This window comes from Rhodamnia argentea, chromosome 5 (assembly GCF_020921035.1).
Source record: "Rhodamnia argentea isolate NSW1041297 chromosome 5, ASM2092103v1, whole genome shotgun sequence".
Lineage (NCBI taxonomy): Eukaryota > Viridiplantae > Streptophyta > Magnoliopsida > Myrtales > Myrtaceae > Rhodamnia > Rhodamnia argentea.
The window spans coordinates 22,584,229-22,599,265 of record NC_063154.1 but is presented as its reverse complement, the minus strand read 5'-3'; the positions used below and the strand labels follow the sequence as shown (position 1 = coordinate 22,599,265).

At 37.9% G+C, this 15,037-nt stretch overlaps 1 protein-coding gene and 1 long non-coding RNA gene across 2 annotated transcripts; one reads left to right on the top strand and one right to left on the bottom strand.

The window, feature by feature from the left end:
• The first annotated feature begins 2,565 nt into the window (after positions 1-2,565).
• Positions 2,566-5,018, top strand: LOC115728985. Its single transcript, XM_030659385.2, has 2 exons — positions 2,566-2,744; positions 3,290-5,018. The coding sequence occupies exon 2, from the start codon at positions 3,571-3,573 to the stop codon at positions 4,795-4,797; it is 1,227 nt and encodes a 408-aa protein (XP_030515245.2). The 5' UTR covers positions 2,566-2,744; positions 3,290-3,570; the 3' UTR covers positions 4,798-5,018.
• Positions 5,019-5,999: 981 nt separating this feature from the next.
• On the bottom strand, positions 6,000-6,295 carry LOC125315047. The gene is made up of 2 exons (XR_007198420.1): positions 6,162-6,295; positions 6,000-6,116 (listed from the first exon to the last, which is right to left on the bottom strand). It is a non-coding gene; the product is annotated as an uncharacterized LOC125315047 (long non-coding RNA).
• Positions 6,296-15,037: the final 8,742 nt, after the last annotated feature.

Sequence of the window (15,037 nt, the reverse complement as noted above, 5' to 3'; positions counted from 1 at the left end):
TGCCTTTTACTTGCACGATGAACAATGAAAGAGGAAGGGAAGCGGTGCTATTCGTCTTAATGAGTCCAGGTGTTTGTAGAATAGGCCAAGAGGAAAAAAGACAAAAGGTGGGGGAGTTCTTCTTTGGTGGAAAATTCGTGAGGCTTCGTAAAGTCCATTGCTCAATACCCCATCGTCATCCGCGGGTCCCAAGACCGACCAGCTCGATCCCGATCCGTTAGTTCAAACAGCAAATAATTCGAGTCGAATTAGGTGAAATAATATCTAATTTCGATTTCGATTTTATTTCCAATTCTGAGCTAACAGAAAAGTCTCATTGCGTATTTTTTTTTAGTCGTTAGAAAAACCGTTTCGAATTAGGGTGTTTCTCTACTGACAACATGCAAATTCGGACTAATCTCGATCCCGAGATTTGTCTCGATGGTATGGGGATCGAGATATCTAATTTCAACCACCGGATTTGATTCCTCGATCCAATCCGTTATTCAATTCGAAGCGGAAAATATTTTCGTAAATGATCATGCATGATTTGATTTGTTACGTAAAAAAATATATAAAAAAAACAAAAATATCTCATTCATATAAATTGCATATAGCTTAGAACATTTTATTCACATAGATTGAATATATTATTTTACATATGCATTTCATATAGGTGTAGTCACATAGCCGTTATGTCATTTTCATGTTGTATTGATTAGCCATGTCATATAGTTATGCTATGTCATTAAAGTTCGTCATATCATATAGTTGGCATGTCATTTTGTTATATTATTTATTACATATCGCATTATTCGTCATGTCATAAATTTAATAAGTCATTAATGCCATGTCGTATTCATACGTCATTTAGAATAAGGTTCATTCATTAGTAGATTAGTCTAGTCTAATATAACACGTCATTTAGATTAAATTCGTGTCATTTTTGCATAACATATAGGTTAGAATTCATGTTGCTTTGCATGTCACTAGGATTCAAAAACTTAAAAAAAGAAAAAAATCATGCATTCATGTCATATTAGAATAGTCGTCACTTTTTCACTTCATTAGACTAATTGTGTTCTTGTAATACAATAACATTCATGCATCATTCATTTAAATAAAAAAATAAAAAAATTTACACCTTTGAAATGAAAGGTACCGAAAGGGCATTAATAGAAATATTAGCGTAACCAAATTCCCGAGCTCAATGAATCTCTAGTGCGTAGGAATAAAATATTTCTCCCGATACTTTATTTAAGTGTCTAATCGACTTACCATAAAATGATTAGTGGCGACTTCAATTTAAAAATCTTTTTACTTATTTATTATTTGAACCATAAATTGCGATTTGGTATGAACTTGGGAGAGTCCGAGTTAAGTTAATTAGATAATTAGCTTGATGATCAATTACCCTAGAAACTTGATTTTTAGGTTGCAACAGTGTAGGGTTCTCTACCTTTTTCGACACAATGGGCAATTTTATGTACATAAAAGCAAGTTCAACTACAACAATAAGACACATTTCAAATTGCTAGAAATTCGACCGTCAAGGATTCCGTGTCGTTCGACTGAGAGTCAAAGGCCCGTTGAACTAAGTGGATGAAATCAAATTGAACTACAAGAGCTGGACGTCCAGCAATTACTTGACCGGGTATCCGGATGCCCAGCTATTACCTGGCCGAATACTTGGCCCTACTCTTCATTCAAGGCCGGTTATTACCTTTTTACCCTTTCACAAGTCCCGCAAAAAGGAGTAGTTACATGCAACAATTACAGCTCCAATTATTGGAGCGAGCTTCGTAATCATCAAGGTTAAATTGGGGTTTAACATTTTTCGACACGCGTTAATCTTATGCCTCCATAACGCACGATGCTTATCTAAAAAAAAACCTATATGCATGTAAACATTACATAAAACTCATATTCGCTCTTAACATCATATTTCGTATGATCAACTTGTTGGCTCTATTCATAAATATACAAATAGACTTGCCCTGTGCAAGATGCTTAGCTAAGGATCCGATTATCTTTGATTTGGCTAGAATTTTTTTTTTTGTACCACATTCATGTTGTTATATTGTTTTTTTTTTTTTTTTTTTGCTCTCCACTTCCATGCTCAAGTTTATATTTACAATCCAAAATCACCACATTAAAGAAATAAAATAAAATAAAATAAGATATGTAGTATATATACATATAATATCAATGCTTGCAAATTAATGAAGTGGTTATATTATATGTGGGGCCATCTGTCTGTCGTTCAATAAATGAAAATAGGCAATTTTTTGGTAATAAATCAAGAGAAAATGGTGGCAGCAAGCCTGTCAATTAGGATGCGATGACTCGATCCCACCCAAAACACCCGCCCCCCACCCCTCGGCCCCACCTCCCTCGTGCCCCCACTCAACGTGAACGCCGCCACAGCAGGAGCCACGTAGGTTCGTGCAAGGCCCCCTCCCGAGCCGGGCTCCCCGTCGCTCCGAACCTCCAGGCTCGGTCGACACAGCTCCAGCTGGAGACAGCCTGTCTCCAACAAAGCCCCACTCACCCTCTCTCTCTTCCCCCCACCCCCACCCCCCCTCTCTCTCTTTCCTCTCTGTCTCGTGTACTCGCTCTTCTTCCTTCTTCGCCTTCTCTTCCTTCGCATTCTCTCTCTCTCCATCATCTTCCTCCCCTGTGCACGGATTAGGGTTTTGCGGCTCCGCGTCTCGCGATTCAGGAGCTTCGCCGGCCGGAGTTGCCAGATCAAGAATCTCTGCATTGTGAGCTCTCGATCGATTAGCCTTTTTCTCGCTTTCTGTGGCGCCTTTTGGTTCCGCATGTAGGCGATGAGGAGTCGGTCTCGGTCGTCCGTTTTGGCTTTCCTCTGTGTTCGAAGCTCGTAGATGAAATCTCATCGTCTTTCGTTGCGCTTTGTATGTTGTATGCTGTGGTTAGTTTGCGTTCTACATGTACGTCCCGGACAAGTCACTCTCGTGGTTTTTGGTTGTCTTTTTTTTTTCTTCCCCCGGCTGTTGTTCGGTTGTTATGGTGGCGTTCCTTCGTGGTTTGGTGCTAATTAGGGACGTAAATGTAATGGAGCTGCTAGTTATGTGATTTTATGGGTTTGCGGCTGGATTTTGATTTCTTTTGCGGTTTTGTGATTGACTGAGTTGCACAGATACGAGGTTATCTCACCAGACATTGCCGTTAGAAACCTATAGTTAGTTTGTACTATTGTGTTTGCTTTGCCGCGTGCTTCTCGATCGTGTTGTGGCTGGCAAAGCATAGATGATGGATTTGAGCTGATGAATTTTGCTGCGTGCAGATCTGGAACCCGAAAACGAACGCCATCCCACTTAGGAGAATATCTGTGTGTTGAACCGTGGTGTGAACGGATTAATGACGTGATTCGGGCTCAGGCTGTGTTCTGTGTACAGTCATTTCGACTGATTGTACATGGTGAAATTGGCGTCTGTGGTATCATCCAGCATTGGTCTGGGGACTGCTTCTTTTGTAATTTACTTGTGGAAGGAAGTGTAGTCCGATCACAGAACTTTCGTGCATCCATGCTGGCAGAGAGCATGCGTGGAATCTTTGCTTCGGGTGATGCCCCTGACAAGATTTGTTGCCGAAGCATTCGGTGTGGTGACCATTTGTCTGGTTGCGGTCTTGGTTCTCCTGGGTTTGCTATGCACTATCTACTCGTTTTACTTCAGGTCTCGCACTCGTAGCCAGGACTTTCTCAGTTACTTTACGGGTCCTTGGGTCATCCGGATCACATTCATCCTGTTCACGATCGTGTGGGGTTTTGGTGAGATTGTTCGTTTAAGTTTGCTCAGACAGAAAGGGAAAGTGTTGAATTCCGTTAGTTACAAATGGCAGGAAACTTTTTGCGAAGGCTATGTTGTCTCAAATCTTGGTTTTGCAGAACCTTGCTTGTTCCTTACTCTTGTGTTTCTCCTTCGGGCACCTTTGCAAAATATGGAGTCAGGAATCTTAAGCAGAAACTGGAATGGAAAAACAATAGGTTATATTCTTCTCTACTGCTTCCCAGTTTTCGTTCTTCAGCTCATCATCATTGTAGTCGGACCAAAGTTAAGCAAGGTTAAAAGTACTGGACGGAGATTGCCGCATTACTTCACAAGCGCTATGAAGAGGACTGATGGTGCTGCGCTTTGCACTTACCCTTTAATGAGTACTATTATACTTGGGATTCTTGCTTTTCTCCTAACTGCCTACTTATTTTGGCTAGGAAGGCGGATCCTAAAATTAGTCATTAATAAGGGTCTGCAGAAAAGAGTATACGCGCTGATAGTCTCGGTTTCGGGTTTCCTTCCATTAAGGATCCTATTACTTGGTTTATCGGTTTTATCTAAGCCAGAACACATTCTTTTTGAAGCTCTTGTGTTCTTGGCATTTCTTTCCCTTTTCTGTTGTGCTGGGGTGTGTATTTTCTTGCTGGTGTACTGCCCAGTGGCGGATTCTTTAGCGTTGGGGAAGCTCCATGACTTGGAGGTGAGAAGAAGAGTTAGTGATGATCAGAATGAGTCTGTTTCACTCATTGCTAATCTGAGCCATCTTGAGGAAAGTGGTAGGATGAGCCCTTGCAGAAATTCTGACTCTTCGACCAAACGGGGATCAATTTCTTTTCGGACTTATGGAAAGGATGGCCCATCAACAGCAAATTTCGTAGAGCTAAGTCTCTTCTCTCCTAGTCGAGATGCAACCCCCCCTGGTTCACCTCAACTACTTGGCTGGCCGAAGTGTGCATCTCCACAGGTTCAGGGACCTTCAAGCACTCGTGAAAATCAATTTTGTGGTGATGACAACTGATTGTAAAGGGTTTAGCTTTTAATAAGCTTTTCATTTGTCATGCGTTTGTTTTCTGTTTTAGATATGATGGTTTTGCCTAATGGAAGTATATCTTCATTTGCCTTTTGTAACATTTTGTAACCAAATTTTATCTGCATTCTCTGAACTTATAATGGAGCATTTCTTTGGCTGAATTCAATAGGACATTAATGAAAGTTGCTAAAGGTATTCGGCTTGTTTGTCGAATTCTTCTCTGGTTTACTTTTTCCTAATGCAATGGGAATGTCTCGCTATGTAATCTGTGTATTAGTTTTGCGTCAACTTTCCAAAGTTTTGTGATGCACATTAATCAAGCAAGACGTGAGAGGACTGTGTAACAATTGCTTTGGGATTGAATATGGAATGGGACTCTTGGATGATTTACGAAGGTCTATTCTATTTGTCGGAACGTGCACTTGTAAAGAAATTGTTTCTCCATCTTTCTGAAGTAGCTAAGTCGTCATGAGTTGGTTTTTGCCGTACTTTCAGATTTGTTTTTACATGCTTAGTTGGCATTAGATCTTAAAGGCTGTTTATATGGTCATCATTTAATCTAGTTGGCTTTCTTTTCTATGAATGGAATTGATCCTGATCTGACCAGTGTCATGCATGCATGTGTTCATTGTTTGGAAGGTTAGATAGAATAGCAACATTGTGATGTATATCTATTTGGATGGATCTATTTGCTGTTAATCTTCTACTTAGTGTCTTAATCTTTTCCTAATGCTTGTGCAATATGGTTTTTTCTATCAAGTTTTCTGCCTCTAGCTAGTGCAAGGTAAACTATCTTTTATGCCATTGAAATGACTTGTTGTCCTTGTGGGATATTCTGCTTTCAATTCCTTGTAAAGGTTGAATGTAGAGTGTGCTGAGGCTGCATGTTCCGTTAGCCTACTGAATTGGCTTCCTAAATGCATGTTACCCTCTATAGACTTCATATGCTTATCTGTAGCTGTTGCTGCTGCCCTCACCTAAAATGAAGTATGTTTTCTGTCAGAAACTGTGTCAACATTGTTTCGGGAGTGTCCATCTGCTAATACTTTTACCTTGCTTCTGAAATTTGTGCTGGGATAGGCGGTAGTATTCTATCTCTACTATTCCAGGATGAGAACTGCTGGTGTCGACTTACAGCATATGTTGCAACTTGATGATGTACCTCTGAAGCTAATATGTCATTTTTTTTGTCCAGAATACGTTGCTACATTGCAATTCTTGAGGTGCGTAAATCTTGAACCTTGAGCTGTTTAAATGATAAGTCGTTTGCCGATTTATCCACTGTCTTTCCTTGATTCTGTCAACTACTTGTATCTTGAGTCCTTTACATCTCACCTCAAAGAAGTTGGAACGTTTCTGTGGTTATAGTCCTATGGTATATCTAGTATTTGAGTACATCTATAAAACATTCTGACCGTTGTGAAAGATGGAATGCTCCCACTCATGCCGATTTCTCCTCAATAGTTCCCGTAACTGAGATTGGTATTGTATCTGGAACTTAATATCTGGTAGATCGTTGAATCTCTTAAAGGTTGATTTGTTTTCCTTTTGTACTGTGTACCAAATTTATCACGAGGGTAAACTCTTATCTTGAGGTGCAACTTTTTCATGAATGTCAATGCCCTCGCTGTTCTTTGACAATTATCATCGGTGAGAGCAGTGGATAATGATAGTCTCCTCTCAGCGCTTATATCTTGACATTCCTTCGTGCATTCATGTCAAGTAAATTTCGCCCAAAGTGCTTATATCTCGACATACCTTTGTGCATTCATATCAAGTACTTGGCCCTGAACTACGTACGAGCCCAAAGTGCTTATATCTCAACACACCTTTGTGCATTCATGTCAAGTACTTGGCCCGAACTACATACTAGCCAGATGGCACACGTAGCATTTCATAAATTATCGTTAGCTTTGTTAATTTATAATCAACATTTTAATTTCTCATGCATGGATATGGAAGAAATCTGATAGTCTTTATTACGAGTCTTTCGTGCAATGCATAGCATGTTGGTTTAGGAGAAAGAGGACATTTAATACGAATCCTATAAGCCTGGATCCTCAACTTTTGTCCAACGTGTGGTCTTTCTTTTGCTTTATCAACAACTTAGTCGTGTTTTTCTGATGTTCGAAGTACTCGCACGCCTGAAGTACCGCTGCATACTTGTCCAGCTAAACATGTGATCAGTTAAAAAGGGGGCTATGTTGTTGTAGCAGTTGTTCTTGCAAGCGGTCTAATTTTGAACTGGGAGGAAAGTTTGCATTTGCCATATCAGTGGGATTCTCCTTTCTCTTGAATGCGCTTACTTATCTGCACGTATATTCACTCCAATACCCTGAAGCAATAGTGTTATTTCCATCATAGGATTATAGCATATGGTTACGTAACGATTGTATTCCCTATTGTAGATGTTAGATATATTCCTTCCACATATGAAGTTTCTCAACAGCAGGTCATCTGAGGATGATTTTCAGAAAAGACGGGAAAGCGAGCCGCCTGCTTTCGAATTCATGACTGCTATGATCCGACTTACCGGTTCAGTTATCGAAAATGGGTTTCCTCGCTCCATCGAGGTTTTCCTTGTTCCAAATTTTAAGGAGCAAACTTAGGAGCGATGTTTAAAAATTTTGAAAGATGCGAGCCAAATTATTGAGAGGTCGTACTGTGGACTGGGGGTTCATCTTTGTCCTTGAGCAAGATTTACCTTCTCGTATTCATCATACTAATTCCTCTCCTACTAGTCGGTATTTTCTTCCTAATCACTTTGGGGGAAAATGGGAAAATATTTTATATGGAAGAGAAAGACTTCCTTCATACTCCTAATATGATACATTATACCATAAAATATAATTATATTCAACAAATCGACGACTTTTGTCCTCCTATGGAGTGAAATTCTTTGATCTATCTATTTTCCAACGAGGCATATCGGTACATTGGAAAAAATAAAAATAAAAAGAAGAAGAATCATCTTCAGTTGGTCCGTGGGTGACGCAGGATTTAGGGTTTTGCTCCTCTGGAGTCTTCAGGAAATATGCCTTCTACATGTATAACCAAGTACGTGCTGCCCATTTCACATCACCACATAATTCAAAAACTTGCCAAGTCATGTTACGTGTAATAATGGGGAATGGGCTATTAACATTCCCGTGCCCATTTATGTATTCAAAAGATCAGTCTCCATGTAATTTAAGCTTTCAAAATGAGAGGCGAGGCCCGTTAATATTTCAAAGACAGTCATTCATGTTTTCTTTTCTCCAGAATGCAATTATCCACAAAGCACGACTATATTATTGATCCTCATTACTCTACAGGTGACTTAGGTCATGCCCAGTTAAATTGAGTAAGTGTGGAAGAAAATGCAATACGCAATCCTACTTGTTTCTCAGCACAAAATAGATGCTTCCAGAAGAAGCTGTGCAATCGTACATCTAGAGGCCTAACCTCTCTGCAATCATCAAGTGACAGGATAGGGAGCTGCCGCTCCGCCGCGCATTGTGCATACCAAGTTCATCAATCTGCAACATGTGGGTCAACGGCCGGTGGCGAAATCTCCCTTGCTACAACTTGGGAACAAAAATGCCCGGACTGCAAAAATCACCATTGTAATTATCATAGACGCCCCGAAAGAGATAGATGTTGATCCCCTCGGGGACACATGTACACCCTTGTGTGAATTCCACACTCGTGATTTTACTTGTCTCCTATTTTCACCCTCTTTTGATCACATTTGATCATGATACTGGATTGTCTTATGTCGCGGTGAACTAGTTCTTCATTGTATAAGTCCTTGAGACACCTTTCAGAACGTGACGACTCTCCGTCTATGAACTCCGTCAGGGATTTAGACTTTGCTGCCATCCATGTCCAAAGCATATGCAATATAACGATATGGGAGTTGTGCAAGCCTAGATTGCATGTGGTTTTGGCTTTTTTTTGGGTCAGGTCTTGGCGTCTTGTTGAATGTGTGGCATCCATGTCGTAAGTTGGATGGTCAAGAATATTCTGAGAGCCTAAGATTTCTATGTCAACAATCGAAGAGAAAAGGTAAAAACATTACGATTTTTTTAGGCTCACGCTATTTTCATCTTTCAAATGGCTATGACACTCCCTCAATTATTCAGTTGGCGAAAATAACCTCGAGAACTAATTAATCAAATCGCAAATGGGAAATGTTAAAGTTGCTATTTATTGAAAAGGTAAAAAACTAGGAATTATCATGAAAATATAAGCTGTCTCCATTATTCCAAAGAACGATATTTTATTCGAATATCTTACGTTTTTTTTCCATTTGTTTTTTTTTACGATTTTCATTTCCTTTCTTCTACTTAATAATGTGCTCAAGCTAATTTCTAGAAAGAGCGGGTTTAATTAAAATACTCGAATCTTCGATGATGCTTGTGAAAAACGAGCGGATATGTGACCTTCTTCTATTTGAACGTAAAAGAAGAAGAAATAATAGTTTAGGAAATATTGATTGAAATAGATAAGATTGTCTTGATTCTCATATTTGGTTATATTTAGACTGGGTATAACTTTTCCGTCCAACTCCATTGACACGATTTTGTGCCCACGGAAAGCCTATGACCCGATTGTTCAAAAAATGCGGTTCAATTTTTGTAAAAGAAGTTTCGTGCGCAAATTTTCAGATATTGGGCCAAATGGAATGCCATGACACTTTATTTGTAAAAATCCGATCGCCATGATTGTCCTTAAGTAATTTAGATGATTAGAAAGTTCTAAAGTTGTACTAAGCCAATAATTCAAAAATTTGGGAGATCATCATTGCATTCGAGAATCCATACTTGGACCCTAGAATACTTCCAAGTTTTAAAAAGTTAGCACTTCATGATCTTTCAAAGTCGAAGAGCATCATATCACTAATCAATTTGGTCTTCCTTAGAGAAAGTGGTAACAGCTTCATGTATATTCTTATTGAAACTTCCCCTTAGTAGGAAATTAAGGCCAAACAATCACGGTGGTTGCCTTTTAGGTGGCAAGACGATGTGATCAAACAAAGATTACAGTGTTGTGATTGAAAAGAAGATTGGGCAATATGTACTAAGGCGAAAATTTAAGAATTGACTAGATCATCAATACATTTGAGAATCCTTATTTGGACTCTAGAGCAGTTCCAAGTTCTAAAAGGATTTTGTGAATTTTGACTAATCAGATTTGACCAAATTTTTATTGGTCATAATGATTTTTATTGTAAGAGAGGCAGCGAGTTTAAGGAGGTCACTCTCCTAACATGAAAACAAAGCCTCACATTCTAATGACTCAATTTTTACATCTATAAAAACACCGCGACCAATTAGTTTGAAATTGCAATTCTAATTTTTTTTTAAAGAAGTGTCGGGATTGCGAATTTCAAGAAATCGGAGCAAAGGGGTTATTTCTTCGTTGAAAATAAGGTTGTCCATATTGAACCTAAGTAATTAGATGATTATAAAGCTATAACTCTCACAAGGTCAAATATTTTCAAATCACTCTAGTTAGGACAAATTTTAAAAAACGACATTGTTCAAAAAGCAAGGTTCGATTTTCATTAAGAAAAAGTACCACAGTTGCAAATTTACAAGAATCACACCGATCAAATGGCCATGATATTTTATTTGGACCCGAGAACAATTCTGAGTTTTAAAAAAAAGTAGTACTTCATGATCTTTCAAAGTCGAGGAGCATTACACTGTATGACTCGTCGATTTTTCCTTCCAGATAGGGTGGAGATAGCTTCATGTCCGATCTAATTGAAACTTCTCTATAGAAAGAAATTGAGGCGAAACAATCACAGCGGTCTGCGTTAAGGTGGCAAGACGATGCCATCGAACAAAGATTACGGTGTTTTTGCATTTTCAATTAGTCTTCCTTTGTAACTCTTTACTTCTTATTTCTTTTGTTTGTTGTGATTGGGAAAACGATGGGACATTATACACTAAGATGAGAATTTCAGAATTGACAAAATCATCAATGAATCCGAGAATCCTTGCTTGGAGTTTTCCAGTTTGAGCAGTTTTTCAAGTTTTGAAAAGCTAGGTCTTCATATTAATCAGATTTGACCAAATTTTTACTGGGCATGAGGATTTTCATTCTTCAAATAGGGACTTACGTGATATTTTCTTTCTTGAAAATAAGATTGTCCTAATTGAACCTAAGTAATTAGATGATTATAAACTATAAATCTCAAAAGGTCAAGTATCTTCAATCAATCAGACAAATTTTGAAAAATGATGTTGAAATTTTCTAACCCAAATTTGGCCAAAATTAGAAGGGGCTTAACTTTTCCGTTCGACATCCCATTTCTACCTATGGAAAACCCGTGAAACGACTGCTCAAAAAACAAGATTTGATTTTCATAAAAAAAAGTGTCGCGATTACAAATTTTCAAGAACTGCGCACCGAGCGGACATCCATGGCATTTTATTTGGGCCCGACAACACTTTCGAGTTTAAAAAAAGTAATACGATCTTTCAAAGTCGTGGAAAATCGTAGATTTGGCCTTTTCTAGAGAGGGTTCATGTCCATTCTAATTGAAACTTCCCTTCAGCAGGAAATTGAGACCAAACAATCAATCACGGTTGTGTGCGTTAGGGTGGAGGACGATGCCGTCAAACAAAGATTATAGTGTTGTTGCAATTTCACTGTGTCTTTCTCTGCAACCCTTTACTTATTTTTAATTTTGTTTGTTGTGATTGGAAAGAAGATCGGACATTACATAATAAGACAAGAATCTTTCGTTGTGTTTGAGTGTTTTTATCTTTAAATAGTAGTGTCTGAAAAAGATTTCAGTCGAGCCGCATCACAATAATGGATTACATTCTTGGATCCATATTTCTTGATCTAATTAAGTAAAACTGATAGATGATGGAGGAGAAAAAGCTTCAAATACTACGTAAACTGTTATAAACAAAAAAAATAGAAACGAACTAACTCGAATTTGAAATCCAAACTTAGACGAAGCCTAATCCAGATTAATCCGTTACAAACGATCTTATCCTGTTCAAAATCTGGTGGGTTACTCGTGGTTTTTTATGTCCGGATTGATGTCGTGTGCTCATTGGCCATAGTGTAACATTGTGTAAAATGTGTATATATGCTTTAGTTTGATTCATCTTGTATCTTTCGAGTCATTCCATTATGTATTCTAAATTTCCCCAGCAAGAACCTCTAACTACCTCTTAACTCGCGTGCTACTCTAGCAATGATTCCTTACGCTGTTATTCGTCGGTCGATGATTCCTCCTCGACTCAATCTTCAACTTCATGTTTCGAGTCAATCGATCCTCACCACGAGTCATGAACTTCCCTTGAACGCCGCACATCAGATAATCATGATCAATGAGCTTGTCAAACATTTTATTGATTTATTTGTTAGCCAATAATATTGTTATAACATTGGTCGATGTGCTTATTAAATTGTTTTTCTTTGTTTGCGGTAACTAAAATTCATTTGGAGCGCGTAAGTCTTATTAACAGCTACACATGTACGTTACATTCGCACGTTGTAATCTATAGATTGATGATTGAATTCTTCTGCTTTGTTGAATGTTTACTGATCTTAAAATTAAAATGTAAATTGCGTGCTCCTATATTACACGCTTGATTATAATTTCAAGGCTTCAAAAAAAAAATACCTAACATTATTTTTAAAGCATTAAGTTGATTCAAAAAAAATAAAATAAAATGATTTACATACAGATTCAAAATTTGTAAAAGGCCATTAATAATGTAAACTCAAAGTGAAAAATAAAAATTAAACTGAGCTACATAATTAGATCGATCACAAGATACGAAAAGAAAAAGGTACGTTTGACATGAAAAAAGCAAGACTTAGATTGAAAGATAAAAAAAAGGAGCGGGAGAAAAAAGGAAAAAAAAAGGTAAAAGTTCTAGAAAAGAATACGCTTTATATTTGATTATTGGTACAATAAACAAAAAAAGCGAACGGAAAAGAAAATTTCTGATATTTTGAAAAAAGAATCAAAGGAAAAAAGCTTGGATGCGCCACAGCACCAGTATTCCGGCCTGAGTAGTAAATGGGCCCATTACCCACTTGGGCCTTGGTCCGTTTTATCATGGGCCGGATCAAGCCCACTATCCCGGCCCATGTCATTGGAGGTTTGATAAGAACCGTGAGCTTTAAACAGTAGACCAGGTAAATGAAAACCCCAGTTATGTAACAAATCGAAATACAACCAGATAACTCCTGAGAATGAGAAAATGTGTCAAAGACATGCTACAACATGAAAAACCCCTACTGAACATATTTAGCAGGAAAAGATGCATAAATAAACTAAGGCTCCGCTTTTTTCGCGGAAAGTGAATAATTTGGAAAACATTCTCCTAAAAATAATAGCTTGTTTCGCTCATTAAATTTAGTGAAGGAAAAGCTTTCTTATTAACCATAAAAATGTTCATACATAAATTGTTGTCGACAAAAAAATATCTTTCATTGACTAACTATTTTAGGCGATGCAAGTGATCATTTTTCGAAAACCATTTTATAAAACGCTAAAGATGGAAGACAACAAAGGGAAAAGTTCTCATTCACCGCTGCCAGTTCCCAAACGATGTCTTTACAAACGCAACATAACTTGATTACATTTTTCTCCATCAACCTTTCGGTATACAGGAGAAGTAGATAATTCGTGAATTACATGAAAAAGAGATATCATCCATTAACTCTTTTGAACGACGGCCTCACCAGTCCCCTCTTGGTCTATCTTATTGTGGGTGACAAGCTCTTTTCCCACAGTAGTCTATAAAACAAACGTGAAAGAGGTAACTCTAAGGATGAAAATCTTGTTACGAAAGTGCAATTGAGTTATAAAACTTTCAAAAATGTGTAATCAAGTCCTAAAACTTATCACGAAAGTGCAATCGAATCTAAAATTTTCAAAAGATACAATCAAGTCTTAAAACTTGCTACTAAAGAGCAATCAAAATTTTCATAAAGTGCAATCAACGAAAGAACTTGATTTTATGAATTTGACAAATTTTAGGACTTAATTGCACTATTGGAAGTTTTGGGACCGGATTGTACTTCCCGATAAGTTTTATGACTTCATTGCTCCTTTTTTTGTAGGTTTAATTGCACATTCATGATAAGTTTTAAGACTTCCAAGGCACTTAAAAAAAAAAAAAAAAAAAAAAAAAAAAAAACAAGTTTCAAAATGTCAAGTCTATGCTTGCACTTTGAATAGAGAACCACGCGTATGATAAGTTACACTTTGATTACACTATATCCCTTAGCATCCCTTTTTCTGCCTTATACATTAGATTACTAATTTGGACCCGACTATGTGTCTACACTGCTTTATCTGATCTTTGGGACGTAAAGTTCGAAGGTATTTCTTTGAGATGAAGGGAACAAAAATATTTTCTCTCAACTTAAAAGGTGACGGTAGGGAAGTAGATTCCACATTAACTTCGGATGGCTATTGCCAGGTAGACACGGGTAGTAGCGACCTGCACCCGAGATGCGTCATCGGAGTTTCGGCTCTTGTTAGGTGGACTTGTGCTCCGCATAGTGTCAGGTAACCGACTTGTCCACCTAGTATGTTAACTTTTGATTGATTGATATCCCTTAGCATCACTTTTTCTGCCCCATATGTTAGAGTACTAATTACATTCGCAGTCACTCACAACTATCCTTTGTTTGGGAAGTAGGGAAAGGTGAGATTTGGTTGTGAAGGCTATTACACATGGAAGTAGCCATCTTGACTCTGCTGGCATCTCCGTGTTTTGTTTTCCTTCTCAGGATACGAAGATTTTTGTCACAAACTGCTCACTCTTGAAAAATATCTGCTTCACCTTACGATTTTTTATTATTTATCACGAATCTAATCTGAAGATTTCTGTCACTAGCAGCTCATCTTACGATTTTTGTTGTGGTAACCATGAACCTATCAGTTACTAAATTCTTGATCATTTTCAATACGGAACCTTCAGGTCTTTGAAATATGAAAGTGGAGACGGTGTGTATAGAGCAATTGTTGATGTGCATGCTGAAGCTAATGCGTTTGAACTTTTGTACCATGGAAATTTGTATCATATCAAACTTTGGCAACCTTAATATTAACAAGATAAGAGGTTGCTCGATTTGTGTTGGAAGCCATGGCTGGTCGGTTACGATGTTATGTCGGGCATAATTGCCCGATTGACATGTCTTTGGAGGATGCGTGCGCTTTATTTATAAATGTCAAAATTTGATGAAAATATTTTCCAAT